Source organism: Bacillus rossius (assembly GCF_032445375.1).
Source record: "Bacillus rossius redtenbacheri isolate Brsri chromosome 4 unlocalized genomic scaffold, Brsri_v3 Brsri_v3_scf4_2, whole genome shotgun sequence".
Taxonomy (NCBI): Eukaryota; Metazoa; Arthropoda; class Insecta; order Phasmatodea; family Bacillidae; genus Bacillus; species Bacillus rossius.
Genome location: NW_026962011.1, coordinates 33656070 through 33673262, shown reverse-complemented (window position 1 = coordinate 33673262; position 17193 = coordinate 33656070). Strand labels below are relative to the sequence as shown.

General features: G+C 42.9%; 2 protein-coding genes across 2 annotated transcripts in view; one reads left to right on the top strand and one right to left on the bottom strand.

The window, feature by feature from the left end:
* Window positions 1-337: 337 nt before the first annotated feature.
* LOC134542434 (monocarboxylate transporter 7-like) lies at window positions 338-15271 on the bottom strand. The gene is made up of 9 exons (XM_063386670.1): window positions 15160-15271; window positions 13775-13887; window positions 11172-11298; window positions 9522-9665; window positions 7936-8232; window positions 6676-6961; window positions 5615-5988; window positions 4626-4817; window positions 338-591 (listed from the first exon to the last, which is right to left on the bottom strand). Exons 2-9 carry the CDS (start codon window positions 13880-13882, stop codon window positions 446-448), a joined length of 1674 nt encoding a protein of 557 aa, XP_063242740.1. The 5' UTR covers window positions 13883-13887; window positions 15160-15271; the 3' UTR covers window positions 338-445.
* LOC134542435 (pyridoxal kinase) overlaps window positions 15116-17193 on the top strand; it is a 45560-nt gene continuing 43482 nt past the window's right edge. Inside the window, exon 1 of the mRNA XM_063386672.1 lies at window positions 15116-15288. Within this exon, the coding sequence (XP_063242742.1) occupies window positions 15280-15288 (9 nt within the window). The 5' untranslated portion in view covers window positions 15116-15279. The remainder of the gene's footprint in view (window positions 15289-17193) is intronic.

The window sequence follows — 17193 nt, the reverse complement described above, 5'->3', positions numbered from 1 at the left end:
CTAAGATATACAAATTGTTGACTGTATGCAATTAAATAAATGGGCGAAATATATTGTAATAGTTCAGTAAAAACATTTTTAACTGATAAATTTGCAGTATGATCTTGATACTGAAAATAATTTCGCATACTCTAAATGCGAATCATCAAATTTAAAAAAAAGTATTAAAATATTCCGTTAAGAAAAAAGTATCGAAAGCATTTGAAAATTAAAAATGATGATATTGAATCGATAAAACTTGTATTTTTTTACATAATAAATATCATATTGCAGAATAAAACTATGTAAACGAAAAAATAAATATAGTGAAACAGTCTATTATTTGATTAAAGGGTAGTTCGTTCATTTAATTTATTGCGAAAGCCATCAACAATATAAGCACTCAGAAAGATCACAAGAGGACGCCAACAGCATGCTTGTTCGCCGCGACAGCCGCCGGGACTCTTCAAGGCGCGGTCCCTGCGGCTGGACGTGACCTCCGCCTGCCGGAGACCAGCAGGTCCCACAGCCACATGGCCACAGCCACCACGGTGATCCCGTTTATAGTGTGGACAGAGGCGTGGTAGTTCCCGGCCGCCTCTACCACCTTGCCTGCGGGCACAGCATTGCCAGAACACTTGCAGTGTGGTCCCCGATATTCTCTACTGGCATGTCTGCTGGCGCATTCATACCAGGACACTAGCGCTGTGGTCCCCGGCCGCCTCTACCACCTTGCCTGCGGGCACAGCATTGCCAGAACACTTGCAATGTGGTCCCCGATATTCTCTACTGGCATGTCTGCTGGCGCATTCATACCAGGACACTAGCGCTATGGTCCCCGGCCGCCTCTACCACCTTGCCTGCGGGCACAGCATTGCCAGAACACTTGCAATGTGGTCCCCGATATTCTCTACTGGCATGTCTGCTGGCGCATTCATACCAGGACACTAGCGCTGTGGTCCCCGGCTGCCTCTGCCACCTTGCCTGCGGGCACAGCATTGCCAGAACACTTGCAGTGTGGTCCCCGATATTCTCTACTGGCATGTCTGCTGGCACATTCATACCAGGACACTAGCGCTGTGGTCCCCGGCCGCCTCTACCACCTTGCCTGCGGGCACAGCATTGCCAGAACACTTGGAATTTGGTCCCCGATATTCTCTACTGGCATTTCTGCTGGCGCATTCATACCAGGACACTAGCGCTGTGGTACCAGGCCGCCTCTACCACCTTGCCTGCGGGCACAGTATTGCCAGAACACTTGGAATTTGGTCCCCGATATTCTCTACTGGCTTTCTGCTGGCGCATTCATACCAGGACACTAGCGCTGTGGTCCCCGGCCGCCTCTACCACCTTGCCTGCGGGCACAGCATTGCCAGAACACTTGGAATTTGGTCCCCGATATTCTCTACTGGCATGTCTGCTGGCACATTCATACCAGGACACTAGCGCTGTGGTCCCCGGCCGCCTCTACCACCTTGCCTGCGGGCACAGCATTGCCAGAACACTTGGAATTTGGTCCCCGATATTCTCTACTGGCATTTCTGCTGGCGCATTCATACCAGGACACTAGCGCTGTGGTCCCAGGCCGCCTCTACCACCTTGCCTGCGGGCACAGTATTGCCAGAACACTTGGAATTTGGTCCCCGATATTCTCTACTGGCTTTCTGCTGGCGCATTCATACCAGGACACTAGCGCTGTGGTCCCCGGCCGCCTCTACCACCTTGCCTGCGGGCACAGCATTGCCAGAACACTTGGAATTTGGTCCCCGATATTCTCTACTGGCATTTCTGCTGGCGCATTCATACCAGGACACTAGCGCTGTGGTCCCAGGCCGCCTCTACCACCTTGCCTGCGGGCACAGTATTGCCAGAACACTTGGAATTTGGTCCCCGATATACTCTACTGGCTTTCTGCTGGCGCATTCATACCAGGACACTAGCGCTGTGGTCCCCGGCCGCCTCTACCACCTTGCCTGCGGGCACAGCATTGCCAGAACACTTGGAATTTGGTCCCCGATATTCTCTACTGGCATGTCTGCTGGCGCATTCATACCAGGACACTAGCTCTGTGGTCCCCGGCCGCCTCTACCACCTTGCCTGCGGGCACAGCATTGCCAGAACACTTGCAATGTGGTCCCCGATATTCTCTACTGGCATGTCTGCTGGCACATTCATACCAGGACACTAGCGCTGTGGTCCCCAGCCGCCTCTACCACCTTGCCTGCGGGCACAGCATTTCCAGAACACTTGGAATTTGGTCCCCGATATTCTCTACTGGCATGTCTGCTGGCGCATTCATACCAGGACACTAGCTCTGTGGTCCCCGGCCGCCTCTACCACCTTGCCTGCGGGCACAGCATTTCCAGAACACTTGGAATTTGGTCCCCGATATTCTCTACTGGCATGTCTGCTGGCGCATTCATACCAGGACACTAGCGCTGTGGTCCCCGGCCGCCTCTACCACGTTGCCTGCGGGCACAGCATTTCCAGAACACTTGGAATTTGGTCCCCGATATTCTCTACTGGCATGTCTGCTGGCGCATTCATACCAGGACACTAGCTCTGTGGTCCCCGGCCGCCTCTACCACCTTGCCTGCGGGCACAGCATTTCCAGAACACTTGGAATTTGGTCCCCGATATTCTCTACTGGCATGTCTGCTGGCGCATTCATACCAGGACACTAGCTCTGTGGTCCCGGGCCGCCTCTACCACCTTGCCTGCGGGCACAGCATTTCCAGAACACTTGGAATTTGGTCCCCGATATTCTCTACTGGCATGTCTGCTGGCGCATTCATACCAGGACACTAGCGCTGTGGTCCCCGGCCGCCTCTACCACGTTGCCTGCGGGCACAGCATTTCCAGAACACTTGGAATTTGGTCCCCGATATTCTCTACTGGCATGTCTGCTGGCGCATTCATACCAGGACACTAGCTCTGTGGTCCCCGGCCGCCTCTACCACCTTGCCTGCGGGCACAGCATTTCCAGAACACTTGGAATTTGGTCCCCGATATTCTCTACTGGCATGTCTGCTGGCGCATTCATACCAGGACACTAGCTCTGTGGTCCCCGGCCGCCTCTACCACCTTGCCTGCGGGCACAGCATTGCCAGAACACTTGCAATGTGGTCCCCGATATTCTCTACTGGCATGTCTGCTGGCGCATTCATACCAGGACACTAGCGCTTTGGTCCCCGGCCGCCTCTACCACCTTGCCTGCGGGCACAGCATTGCCAGAACACTTGCAGTGTGGTCCCCGATATTCTCTACTGGCATGTCTGCTGGCGCATTCATACCAGGACACTAGCGCTGTGGTCCCCGGCCGCCTCTACCACCTTGCCTGCGGGCACAGCATTGCCAGAACACTTGCAATGTGGTCCCCGATATTCTCTACTGGCATGTCTGCTGGCGCCACTAGCGCTGTGGTCCCCGGCCGCCTCTACCACCTTGCCTGCGGGCATAGCATTGTCAGAACACTTGCAATGTGGTCCCCGATATTCTCTACTGGCATGTCTGCTGGCGCATTCATACCAGGACACTAGCGCTGTGGTCCCCGGCCGCCTCTACCACCTTGCCTGCGGGCACAGCATTGCCAGAACACTTGCAATGTGGTCCCCGATATTCTCTACTGGCATGTCTGCTGGCACATTCATACCAGGACACTAGCGCTGTGATCCCCGGCTGCCTCTACCACCTTGCCTGCGGGCACAGCACTGCCAGAACACTTGCAATGTGGTCCCCGATATTCTCTACTGGCATGTCTGCTGGCACATTCATACCAGGACACTAGCTCTGTGGTCCCCGGCCGCCTCTACCACGTTGCCTGCGGGCACAGCATTTCCAGAACACTTGGAATTTGGTCCCCGATATTCTCTACTGGCATGTCTGCTGGCGCATTCATACCAGGACACTAGCTCTGTGGTCCCCGGCCGCCTCTACCACCTTGCCTGCGGGCACAGCATTTCCAGAACACTTGGAATTTGGTCCCCGATATTCTCTACTGGCATGTCTGCTGGCGCATTCATACCAGGACACTAGCTCTGTGGTCCCCGGCCGCCTCTACCACCTTGCCTGCGGGCACAGCATTGCCAGAACACTTGCAATGTGGTCCCCGATATTCTCTACTGGCATGTCTGCTGGCGCATTCATACCAGGACACTAGCGCTTTGGTCCCCGGCCGCCTCTACCACCTTGCCTGCGGGCACAGCATTGCCAGAACACTTGCAATGTGGTCCCCGATATTCTCTACTGGCATGTCTTTTGGCGCATTCATACCAGGACACTAGCGCTGTGGTCCCCGGCCGCCTCTACCACCTTGCCTGCGGGCACAGCATTGCCAGAACACTTGCAATGTGGTCCCCGATATTCTCTACTGGCATGTCTGCTGGCGCATTCATACCAGGACACTAGCGCTGTGGTCCCCGGCCGCCTCTACCACCTTGCCTGCGGGCACAGCATTGCCAGAACACTTGCAATGTGGTCCCCGATATTCTCTACTGGCATGTCTGCTGGCACATTCATACCAGGACACTAGCGCTATGATCCCCGGCTGCCTCTACCACCTTGCCTGCAAGCATAGCATTGCCAGAACACTTGCAATGTGGACCCCGATATTCTCTACTGACATGTTTTTTCTTCCTTTTATTTACCGAGAATAGGACCGAATGACAGAAACAGCAGTGCGGAAAAGGCCATGTGCAGTCCGATGGCCGATGCAAGCCTCTCGATGGGCACGTATGAAGGTATCACAATGTTTGTGTACACGTTCCTGATGCCCTTGGCAATGCCCAGGCCTGCCCCCAGGACCAGCACCGACCTAAAGCTGTTCAGCAGCACTAGGACTGAAACAAAGACAGTCAGGTATCAAAATACTGCTATCTTTTCTATAATCTACAAAACATCTATCTATAATGTTGTACATATTCTTCTGTTAGAAGTTAAAGCACCAATTAGGGTAATATGTGTAATTTGTTTAGATCGATATATTTTAATAATTCTTAAAATGTACAACCAGTTTTTTTTTTTTCATTTCATTCATGATACAAAAATATACGTTATTTATTTTATTAATTTTAATACTTTTTTGGAAGGACCCCAAATAATATGAATTATTTTATTATTGACGAAGACTCCAGCAGTATACATTGTTTGTATTTACACGTGAATTTACATATACCCACAAATAAATATTTTAAAACATTTTAGAATCTCGTGGTCATGGAATCACCACTTTACATTTGAGGGGGTTTTTTTCCTTTCGCCAGCTTTCAGCAATCTGTCTGTACTTCGGTTTCCATGATATTAGTCAGTTCAAGTGAAATGCAAATATTTATAAGTATAAAGGGATAATTATATTGCCATGTACCTAAATTAATATGGCTTTGCTCAAAACTTCCAAGTGCCACGAATATTTCACATGGAGTTGACTAGTCTTTAAAATTTCTAATTAGTAGAGTTTAAAACATTAATTCTACATTTATGACACCGATGACCCAACGAAAATCCGGTCAGTGACTTGCTAATCACATTACATCCAAAATGAACAACATTTTCGGACTTTTGGCGAGTCATTTAAACACAGTACCTAACTTACGTGATTTTAAAACATTTCACAATCCTGGGGAAGCAAACAACTTACTTGATCTGAAGACAATAAGAAAGATGATGCTGACAAAATAAACAGTCCTCAAGTTGATCTTTAGTCTCTCCATGGCGAAAGGAGTCAGTAACCTGGCGAATATATCGATGATCGCCATGGAGGACATTATCGTGGCCACTTGCCCAGCTTCGAAGCCCATGCTAGCCAGGATCAGAGGTGTCATAATCGAGAAATTTGTCTCCGAAGCAAAAGCCAGCGACATGCTCACGATCACGTTAGCATACAGTGCATTTGTCATAATTCCCAGGTCTAAAACTGTAGAAATCTTCGAAAGAAAAATTGCAAGGATGCCTTTGTTTTCAATATGATCTCCGTCACTTCGGTCTGATGTTAATGTTCTTCTCGGTGGTGGCCTGCAATTGAAGAGGTAAGTTTAAATAGTTACACAAATATACTTAAATATACATGTAGTCAGTCAAGAAATTATCAGTATCTCAAGTTAGCAACTTGGTGCCTTCATACCACTATATTTTAGATTAGGGAAATCAGATTTTTTAGTCTGCTCACCGTGTGGAGATAAAATTACTGCCAGCCATCACAAATAACACCTGAGAAGTCTGGAATTGTAGATGGCAGTTTTCAGAAATTCAGGACATGATACCATTGAGGAAAAACACTAAGACGATTTTGCATCAAAATGTTAGTGGCATCTTGGAACATTTTGCATTTTCAGCTTAAAAAACCGTTGTTCAGTAAAAAAAAAATAGTAGTTTTGTATAATGCCATATTTTAACTTGCATTTCGGCGAACTTTACCAGTATCATATTCGCATGATTTTTACATTGAAACTTCTACCCATTTATTTTCATACCAGACAGTAATTTATTAATTGCTATTGAAAGAAATCGTGCATGACACATTTACGAAAACCAACTGTTTGTCAAATTTTACTATTTATGAAATAAGGTCATTAAGAACCATTATTTCCATCAATACAGAAAAATATAACTGAGAGTGTTACCTAAACCTTGAGCAGTGCGTCTTGAACAGAAGCCTAAAATTGTAAAATATATGTACTTTTTGACATTAAATTCACTTACCGACTAGGTTCAGCATTGTTTTCTTTTATGGCTTTGCCATCTTCCGGATGATCTCCATGTGAAGCCAACAACACCGTTGTCTCTTCTGACCCTTCTTTGCTCGACATGGGTGTCATCTTTAATGAAACATCATTATTAGGCTTAATAAACGGTTCTGTATCGCTGTCTATTTTCTCATCATGGGTCACCGTACCTCCATTTTGCACCAGGTTTAGTGATTTCGTAAAATTCTGAGATTTATTGACTTCATTTCCTTCATCAAAGTTTTCATTCTTGTTAATTTCATCTAAAAGTTATAACATAATTAATTAGAGAATGTCATAAGTTAGGTCATAAGTAGAATACATACGAACTAAACTAGTACATTTATTTCAAAATATTAGAAACGTTTTTGCAGTAGTTTTACATACTAAAGCAAAAAAAAATGCCCTTTTATAAATGCAACATTACACTAATAAAGATAACAATAACTTAGAAGCAGCGGCACACATTATTTATGTTGCTATTGTATCAGCAGCATTAAAATTCTGGAAGAGTGAAAATGTGCATGTATGTATGTTCTATTAGTGTCGGCTTGATAAGATTAATTTAAATTTGAAAACGATTTTGTGTTGATAAACATGCTGAGGAAATTAAAATTCTAAATAATAATAATAATAATTTTGTGAATGAGTATTTTTAAAAATATACCTAAAATAATTGTAACCACAGTGGTTCCTCGTCTTTTCTTTCAGTTCTTGTTCAGATTTCTGTTTAGAAAAGTGGTGGACGTGCCGTGGTCCGGATATCTCGTGTGGACTCGGTGGCCACACAGTACTGGTACACCTCTAAGGTAGGACAGTGTGCTAGACGTAGCAGGTGACCGACAGGGTTGCCCACCCAGGGGCGTAGGAACCGGGGGAGGACAGGGGGGACGTGTCCCCCTGAACTTTTTGGGTGGAGGGGACTGTCCCCCCCAACTTTCTAGACCGTGATATTTTTATTTTATAATATTATTCTGCCCAACTTTATTTGTAATTACTTCACTCGTCAAATTTTATCTTAAGGAAATAATAAAAAATTTATCATCGATTTATACAATGGTTAGATACAAAAACTGCTTAAAAAGTGCTATTTTGCACTTATAAAATCAAAATTTTTCGGTGGAGGACCCCCGGACCCCCCCCTCCCCTTAATAAGAGGGGAATGGGTTTACATGACATCAAAATCATTATTTGTCCCCCCCTAACTTTATGAACACAGCTGCGCCAATGTGCCCACCTCGCGACGGTGCGGGCGGCCGCCGCGGGTCCACGTGTTGCCGGCGCCTCCTCGCGTGGTGTCTGACGGGCTGGAGCAGCGCGGCTCCGACCAAGGCCTGCAGCATCACGCCGGCCAGGACGAGACCCGCCCCGCGGGACCCGTAGCTGCCCATCACGGCGACCATCAGCTGGGGCAGCAGTATCGCGCAGGCGCCCACCGCCGTCATGGCGAGCCCCATGGCCCTGCTCTTCCTCGCTTGGAAGTACGAGTTGATGGCCACTTGCGAAGCCTGAAGCATCATCCCCATCCCCAGGGCTGCCGACAGAAACTACGTCGCTTGATGGCACTCGCGCCCGATCGGGATATTCTGCATTTGGACAGCTGGACACAAGGGTGCAACAACAAGAGGGGGCAAGGGTATTCTCCCCCCCCCCTCTGAAACCTTGAAGTGAGGGCAAACGGGGGCAAAGAAAGTGCTGTGTAATCAATTTTTAGATAATAAAACTGCTTAAATAGCACCATTTTCCACCTTGAAATACAAATTTTCCCGGGGGAGGACCCCCGGACCCCCCGCTTCAATAGGGGGGATCGATGATTCTTTATAAAAAGATATATTGCCCCCCCCCCCTTTTGGAAATTTAGTTGTTGCGCCCCTGGCTGGACAAGATGTCACCCTCACCTTCCCAAGGAGATCACAGTGGCCGCGCTATCAGATCCACTCGCTTCTTACTCAAGGTGTGGTAGAGCTCAGATTCTCGGCGGGGTGAAACCCAAATATATTTTAGGGGACATGGTGGATGTTGCCGTTTTCCAGTGTGTTTTCTTGGAGTTCTAGATTTTCTCCCAATAATGAATTCATAATCAATGCTTCATTCTCATATCATTGCCCCTCATCATGTCTGATGACCCCTATATTTATCATCGAGATTTTAAGCACTAATTAATCCATTCCCCACTCAGCTTTCCTACGTGTTCCATTTAGTGTCATTTATGTTTAGTAAGCTGTGCAGTGTAGATATATTACGAATAATACCAACAATTTAAAAAAAACCTTGTTTGTGAGCTTGATTTGGAGCAACTTTCAACTTTTTATGTGCGATATCAGGCATCTTGCAAACAATGTTTTTGCGAAGAACTTATTTTCCTTTCAGATGTGTTCATTTTTTTATTAAGTCTATAATAATTAGCGGCCTTTCGAGGTACTTACAGCCACATCCCTTCCAAACTTGTTTCCCCCCTCATTTTGATATAAAGCTCCGAAACATTCAATATTTCTCTAGGTACTACCTGCGAGGTGAAACCTTTTTTTAACATTTCTTTTAATGTGCAGACTTTTTACCTCAACCTATTCCGGCATAAGGAAGTCGCTAGGGCTTATCGCACGTCCATACAAAGAGGTTGCAAGGAATTAAACCCAACCTCTTACACAACTGAAATTTATGAGCACACAGTCGGCTTGATGTGGTTCGGAGACCATGATGATGTGGAAGGTCCTATCGCCTCCTAGCTCTTTGCGTGTCCATGTAACAATCTTACTGTATTTACTTAATCATAAAACTTGAAAACGAAAAACAAAAATAATTGCTTTATAGTAGCGAACTTACATGCGATAATGCCATATGCGACCACAATCTGCACTAAGGAAACTGCAGCTGATGTAAACACAAGTCCACCCGCGTTGAGCGTTGTCCCCAGAACCGCCATCTTGCGGTATCCAAACCGTCGAATAAGGGGTCCGTTGAACAGTGCTACACAAAGTTAAACATTTACAATACTCTTGTGTCTATACAATAAAATATAAATATCTGGTGATCATGTACACACAAATAAATAAATTTCTAGTGTCATTTACTTTGTAGGATTTAAGTCTTTTATAATAAACTTTACGACGAATCCAAATAGTAGTCCGTAAAAGAAATTTTAAGTATTAAAAAAAGTCCAACTAACAAGTAACAAAAGATTTCATCTTGTTTTAGATACAAAATTACAAACCTTCATAAATATATACTTACTTTTTTTTACTTGAGGTAGTATTTGTAATATACTAAGGAGAAAATAAACTTTTACCCATTTTAAAATTTTTGCTAATGTCGAAGGTTCATTTTGGAAACAACCCCTTAAAACAAAGACTGGGTGTATTGTATTTGAATATTTACTTTAAAAAATTATTATAATCAACAAAGAATCCTTGAAAAGCTCTGATGGCAAAAGTGATGCTTGTGAAACCACCACCGGGGATCCATTCGCTAACTTTCGCCATTTAAAATCACAAGCCTCAATTATCAGCTTCTCTTAACAACAACACTATCCATAACTTAGTATTCTCAAAGCACTGTTGTTAACGAAAACGAAATGACAATTAACTTTTGAATAAAAACTGCTACATATATATATATATATATATATATATATATATATATATATATTTTTTTTTTAATTCTGAACGAAGTACATTATTTTCTTTATTCTCGGCCACATTTCGTTTTCCGCATTTATAGCCTTTTCCAAGCCCAACGATAACCAGAAATGTTTCAAAACACTGCCAGTTAAAAATAAAAATAAAAGATACATTTGAAACGCAGGTTTCTAGGTTTAATATGTCAGTAGCGAGAGAACGCCACCTCCTACCCATTGCTTTAGGCAGCAGGGTGCTGGATAAGGTGACCGTAGAGCTCAGGGAATTGTTCCGAAAAATACTTAACAACAGCAACACGGATGCTTCGACGACTTCGAAAAAATATCACCTTAAAAAGTAAATGACTGTACACCCTGGTCCACTGCGAACAGTGGCGGATACAGAAAAATCTCAAGGGGGGGGGGGGGCGCAGGTCTACCTCTTCCACACACTCCCTTCTTACGTCACCTTGGTTGCTTGGATGCAGCCAGAGATCTTTTTCCAAGCTCTATCCGTTTCATTTACGTCTCGCCAGAATATTTACTGTTGTTGACACACGTATTTATCCCGCCGCTAAAAGACATCTTGAGCTATTGGTGTAAAACTAATCAAGTCACATGAAAAGCTTAATAAAACTTTATTCAAACTGTTTCCAAGACATGAAGTCGTTAAAGGTAAGTGTATGAATGTGTATTGTATAACATCGGCGGCCGGGTGCGCGCCCTCCCCTTGCCAAGAACCATGCTTGGTGCTGGGCTGCCCTGGTCAAGGGGGGGGGGGGGGGGTTGCCTCCTGCGCCCCCCCCCCCCCTATGAATCCGCCACTGACTGCGAACGCCGCTAAAAATGCGCATCCGTACCGAAGCCAAATCCGACCGCGGCGTTGATATTCAGAAGGACAGATATCTCGGTCGGAGAAAGGTTCAGCTCCGCGAAGACATCTCTGTAGACAAGACCGAACACCATCGGCGTGGTCGCGCTAGGGCCCTGCAAAGAAAAAATAAAACATTAAGCGAGTCTTTCAGTGATTTAATGCAGTTTTGCACTGTTGGAAAAGGAAAAAATACCGAAAATCAATAAATAAACAAATAAATATATAAAAGAAGATAAAAAATTCACAGAAAACAAGACTAAACCATCTTATGTCGGACAAACGGAACCTAAGAAGAACTAAACAAGTGTGATGGACAACACAACTTTAACAGCACGGAAAAAAAAGTGTTCAACATATATATATATATCATACAGCACAAGAATTCCGTTGAAGGAAAAAAATAATATAAGAACACAGACGAATACAGTGGGCTAACAACGTCGGTCATTGTGAAGTGCTTGGCGTTAGATATAAAAAAAATTGGTTGTCTGTAAAGTCGGTTTACGGACGATAGTTTAACGTGACAACGTCGTAACAAAACATTGATGAAATGATTGCATACTTTTATAAATAAAATTGAATTAATTTTATTGTATTATCACTATTTTGTATGCATACAAAGAAGGAGTGAAATGAAATATACAATTTAATTGATAAATTTACTTTTATTTGCACTCATTAATTCAAATATGTTTTTTACTTTAACGAACAGATTATTTTAAGTATAACTTTTATACATGTTTGCTATTTAACTTCTTCCAATCTGTGTTATTCTGTTAAGGATAGGACGATGATAGGAAAAGTACGAAACGAATGGGAGTTATTCAAGTTTAATATGCCTCGAAAAGGTCAAATCGATGGTTGTTCCAATCGAGTGGAAGAGAGATAGATGCGGCGCAAGCGTACAATGAGCGTAACGGGACAATGAACGTAACGGGAAAATGAGTCATACTTTTTCGTGCGTGCAGCCGGAGTTAATCGATTTATTAGACGTTGTCACGTCAAAAATGAAATGATTCCACTTTTCTTAAAATATTACTTGCCAGCGGATACTGCGAACCGCGCAGGAAGAAGCAAGCAAATGAATGTGTCGGAGGATCCTGATAGCTTTCACAATGATCTCGGATGGATGTCCTCGTGCTCAGTAGTAGGTAATTATAGTATGTTCTGGGACAGGGGCTGGGGGCGGGGGATTCAGGGACTCGAGGCGGCCATCTTGGATTTCGTTTCCTTTTTTTGTTGTATAGTTTCCATTTTTTTCTGTATAGTATCCATTTTTGTTATATAGTTTCCGTTTTGTTGTATCGTTACTGTTTTTGTTGTATAGTTACTGTTTTTGTTGTATAGTTTCCGTTTTTGTTGTATAGTTTCCGTTTTTTGCTATATGTTTTCAGTTTTTGTTGCATAGTTTTGTTTTATGTGTATGCATTTTTCTTTTTTTGTAATTTTGTTTTTGTAGCGTCCGAGCTTATTTCAATAAATATGATTATACCTACATACTGCTTATTATTTTTAATATAGAACCTTTATTCCTCAAGTTAATCATATTAAAAAGAGTGAAATTATACGCAAACATTAAAATATCTGCTTACATGCAGCTTTAAAACACGAGTACGCAAACACGGATCTGTGAGGACTCTGAAAAATTTCTGATCCGCTAAGATGGAGTAATAAAATTATCATTATTAAAACCATCCATCCACAACGATAGTATTGATGACATATATTTTAGTTTAAACCTATAAATGATTATGTCTTTAAGAAAAAATGGTTGTCACAGCAATTAAATTACTGTGGATTATGCGGATTTTTAGTCTATAAGGTTCATAATAATGTTGGTAGGTTATAGAAACTCTAACTTACATACACTGACGTACTTTAGAAACCTACACCCGATGATGACAGATGAAATCAAAATGGCGATCTCCGCTTAAAAATATGGCTGCCGCCAACAGACAACGATGGTATAATTATGTTATAATTTAATTAAATAATTTTTAATATTTCTTTAAAAATGTTTTGATATTAAATTTATTATTAAGATATCGACGTAACGAAAATTGCAACGTGTAGGAGTGGGGGGGCTCGATGATGGCATCGTAACGAAAAGTGCAACATACAGAAGTGAGGAGCTCGATGACGAAGTCATCAAGTTTTTTTAATAAATTTTAATTTTTTCATTAAAATCGAATAAAAAATAAAGATTTTCAATATGGCGGACGTGAAGTCATAAATCAAAATGGCGGAATGTTCTAGAAAAACAAAATAGTGAAATGTTCTAGAAAACCAAATGGCCGCCGGGGTCAATGGTCAAGGTAAAATCCAAAATGGCCGCCAGAAGTGACGAAATCCAAGATGGCTGCCTCGAATCCCTGAATTCCCCGCCCCCAGCCCCTGTACCAGAACATACTATAATTACCTACTATCACCAGGGTAAAGGGGGAAATATCTCGACATCGAAGGAGTAACAAAGTGACCGCGTGACGAGAGAGTGAACAGCGCCCCTTCTCGCCTGGCCTTTGGGAGCGCCTGGGGCGAGTCGCACCAAGGACCCCGGCGGGGCGGGGCGGGCGGCAACCCCGGACTCACCACGATCAGGAAGTACGCGAACACCACGACCCAACCGTAGCCTCCGTCGGGCGCCGCCATCTTGGGCAGGTCCTTTCTCTTCGCCTGGGCCTCGCTGGACTCGGTCATCTCTCCTGGGGCACACGAGACATCTCGCAGTCATCCGGGTGTCGTATACTCTACGATACCAGGGACCAGGCCCTACGTCAGTTTGAGGAAGGGGGGGGGGGGGCACAATCCCCGGGGCTTGGGTTGTCATGGCCAGAGTAACGTTTTTTTTAATGAGGTTTTGAAAAGTAGTACATTAGTTAGTGGTAAGATAACCCGACAAAATTATTTTCCCCCTATCCCTTATGTTTTCTCGACGACCCTTCCCGAGACGTTGAAAACATAGCTTAAGATAAATTATTTAAAAGTGGTATCACAAAATGTACTAAACCAGGTGGGATTTGTAGGTGTAAAATAAGACACCGTAGGTAATTTGTGCAACGTATTTTGTGCAAAAATAAACATGTGAGTGTTCCCCATCCGTACACCGGAATTCCTGCTGTTGTCCAGTAATAATATAGCTACGGGTGGTAATGATGTAAGCGTCGCCATATTGGTGACGCCACCAATATTCTTATGGGGTACCAAATTACATTACGATTATAATAAATGTGTGTATAGCTATATGTTTTGTTTAGAGCTGCAAAGCATTTATGTCCTTGTACTTGTTTTGTGTTTGTTCTTATGTAGCTGCGTGTGGTTATATGAAATATGTCCCTGGCGATAGCTAAAGAACATAAAACGCTTATACTTGCTTAGTAAATAGTGGATATACGTCAGAAACTGGGACAGTGAAGTGAAGAAGGTGATGATATTTACTTGCGTGGTTGAAGACACCAACTATTCGGCTGGAGCGTAAGACAGAACTGGCGGTGCATCTCGACCCCGTGTTTTTTTTCTGTGTTCACAGACCGCATTACTCGTCGCGACAGAAGATAAGGAAATAGGTTTGCCTCAATCCGAAAGTCAACATTTAAAAAAATGCGAGGAACGAAGTGCAATCGACAAGTCGATAGCAAACAAGTCCTCTAGCAAGTTTGTAATCTAAAACGAGTTCAGTAACTGACAAAGTTCTCGTCATTAAGTTTTTATTTCTTATTCTGTAAAATGGCGTAGTTGCTAGACCTTGAATGTAAGAAAAAAAACCACCTTAATGTGCAGTGATAATGTTAAAAGAATGTAAATTTCCTAAGTGTTTTATTTGTGTTTGTGATATACTTAGCATAAAAACTATACGATAGCTTCTAAAAAAATAATGATTTACAATAATATTATTATATTAAAGAAAAATTTACTAGATCTGTACTAAACCACTAAAAAATTTATAAAAGTACCAGATCTAGTACGAAAGTACTAACTGTGGAGACCCTGCGCGGGCCGCGGGCAGCGCTCGGAGCGGCGCGCAGCGGCCGTCCAGGGAACTAGCCGGGGCGCGCCGGAGGAGACGGACACTGGCCAGGCGCCTCTACTGCCGCGGGATGCAGACGGTGAGTGCTGTGCTCCAAGTAGGGAAGCAGTGTGGCAACATGCACCCGTACACATTAACTTTCGCGAACATCGGGGGGCTGTACTAAGCGTGTCATGTGCCAAAGTAAACTTTATGGTAGTGAAACTATCTTGGAATAAAGTTTCTAAATTTAAATTCATAAAAAGGTTATGATCGCATTTTAAAAAAAAATAGCTATCCAGTTAAATTGTGTGGGAACAAACAAGGCGTAAAATATATTTAACATTTTGTTGATACTCTAAAGCATTACGAACATAGCGCTATCGTTGAAGTATTTTTCAAACAAAAAGTTGCAGTCCTATAGATAGATTAAAACAAAAATTGTGAAACATTTTAAATCTTATTATAACACTAAGTATATGTATGTATATTTGTTTTGACTTAAAAGACATAATTCAGTGATAAGTGCTTCAGGTAGGGAAGTATTGGTAAGTGTAGTCAATCCCGTTTACGCTCTCTTCGCTATTAGAGTTTTAACTATAATATTGTAAAGGGTTACTGTAGGTGTTGTACTTGTTAAACAGTCTAATTATATATGTATATATATGTATGTAACTGATATTAAGTACCTACCAGTTAAACCGTTTGATTAATCATCTTCGTAAGTCATAACGTTCCCTTAAAGTAAAATGATAAAATTTAAAACAGGGTAAATGCATCATGGCGCCTACCAACATTCCATATTGTTATTAAAAAAAATTACTTGATGCTTAAATACTGTGTGACAGCTGATAACATAAGAATGTTTAGTTACAGGTACATTTTTTACAATCTTCTCTAAATATTATAAAATAACATCGCTATCGGTTTCTGTCTGTTTGATCGCTTACATCTAAATTACACAATAGATTTTGATGCGGTTTTGACCATAATTTAGAGAATTTAGATATTTCATGTAACTAATACATTCATATTAAATTTAAAGACAATAGAGAAATATCGATGTTTTGTATTCAAAAAGTTTTTAGGGCACTTACATGGTTTACTCTGACATACATGACTGATACATCAAATTAATATACAGCAGAATAGGTCTTAAAAGGACTACAGAAAATTCCGCGATAGCATATGTCTAAGGATGACCCGCGGTAACAATTTTTATCTTTCACAATTGGTTTGAAAATGAGTTATTTGCGAAGATACTCTGAACGACATAGTATTAATCATCATCCAATTAAATTAGTTATGGGCAGTAGGAGTTAAATGTATACAGTCTTTTAAAAACAAAAAGCTGACGATGACTTGATACTTATGAAATCTAAATGATGCCTTGGTTAGTAGATCGCATCCGCACGATTCCGGTACGGATCGCTAGTAATTCATAATATGTAAATCGTCTTTATTTACCGTAACAGCAGTTGTAACGTATAAGAACATTTAAGAACTTTAATAATTGAATTCCCACGGTTTTGTGGTCTAGAACTTGAGTCAAACGCTTCTAACCAATGTCAGCTAACAAGCGGCAAGAAACTTAAAGGTACAGAGGACAGGTGGAGTCCTGTGCAGGGGCGTAGCCAGGGGGGGGTTTTAGGGGTTCTAACCCCCCCCCCTTAGCACCAAATCTTTAATTAATTTCTTACTCATCACTCAAACAAATTTCATATTAAAATTAATAAAATTTTTACCATTACAATATTTAAATTTAAGCACCGAAAACTGCTAAAATAGCACTATTTTACACCTTAAAATCCAAATTTTTCCGGGGGAGGACCCCCGGACCCCCCGCTTTAATACGGGGGGAGGGGGGCCATGCTTCTTAACACCCCCCATACGCAAATCCTGGCTACGCCACTGGTCCTGTGTATACGTTCCAATCCTTCGCGGTCGGTATGGAAGGTGCGCAACAGATAGGAAACAAATACTAATATAAAAAATAGGTCGAAGT

Excerpts from the sequence above, each read along its gene's own strand:
- LOC134542434 (XM_063386670.1), bottom strand. The coding sequence starts at position 13,882 with ATGACCGAGTCCAGCGAGGCCCAGGCGAAGAGAAAGGACCTGCCCAAG. Across the intron at positions 9,666-11,171 it reads CGCGGTCGGATTTGGCTTCG|CACTGTTCAACGGACCCCTT; the intron begins GTACGGATGCGC and ends AACTTTGTGTAG. Across the intron at positions 592-4,625 it reads GTCATTCGGTCCTATTCTCG|GCAAGGTGGTAGAGGCGGCC; the intron begins GTAAATAAAAGG and ends CTGTGCCCGCAG.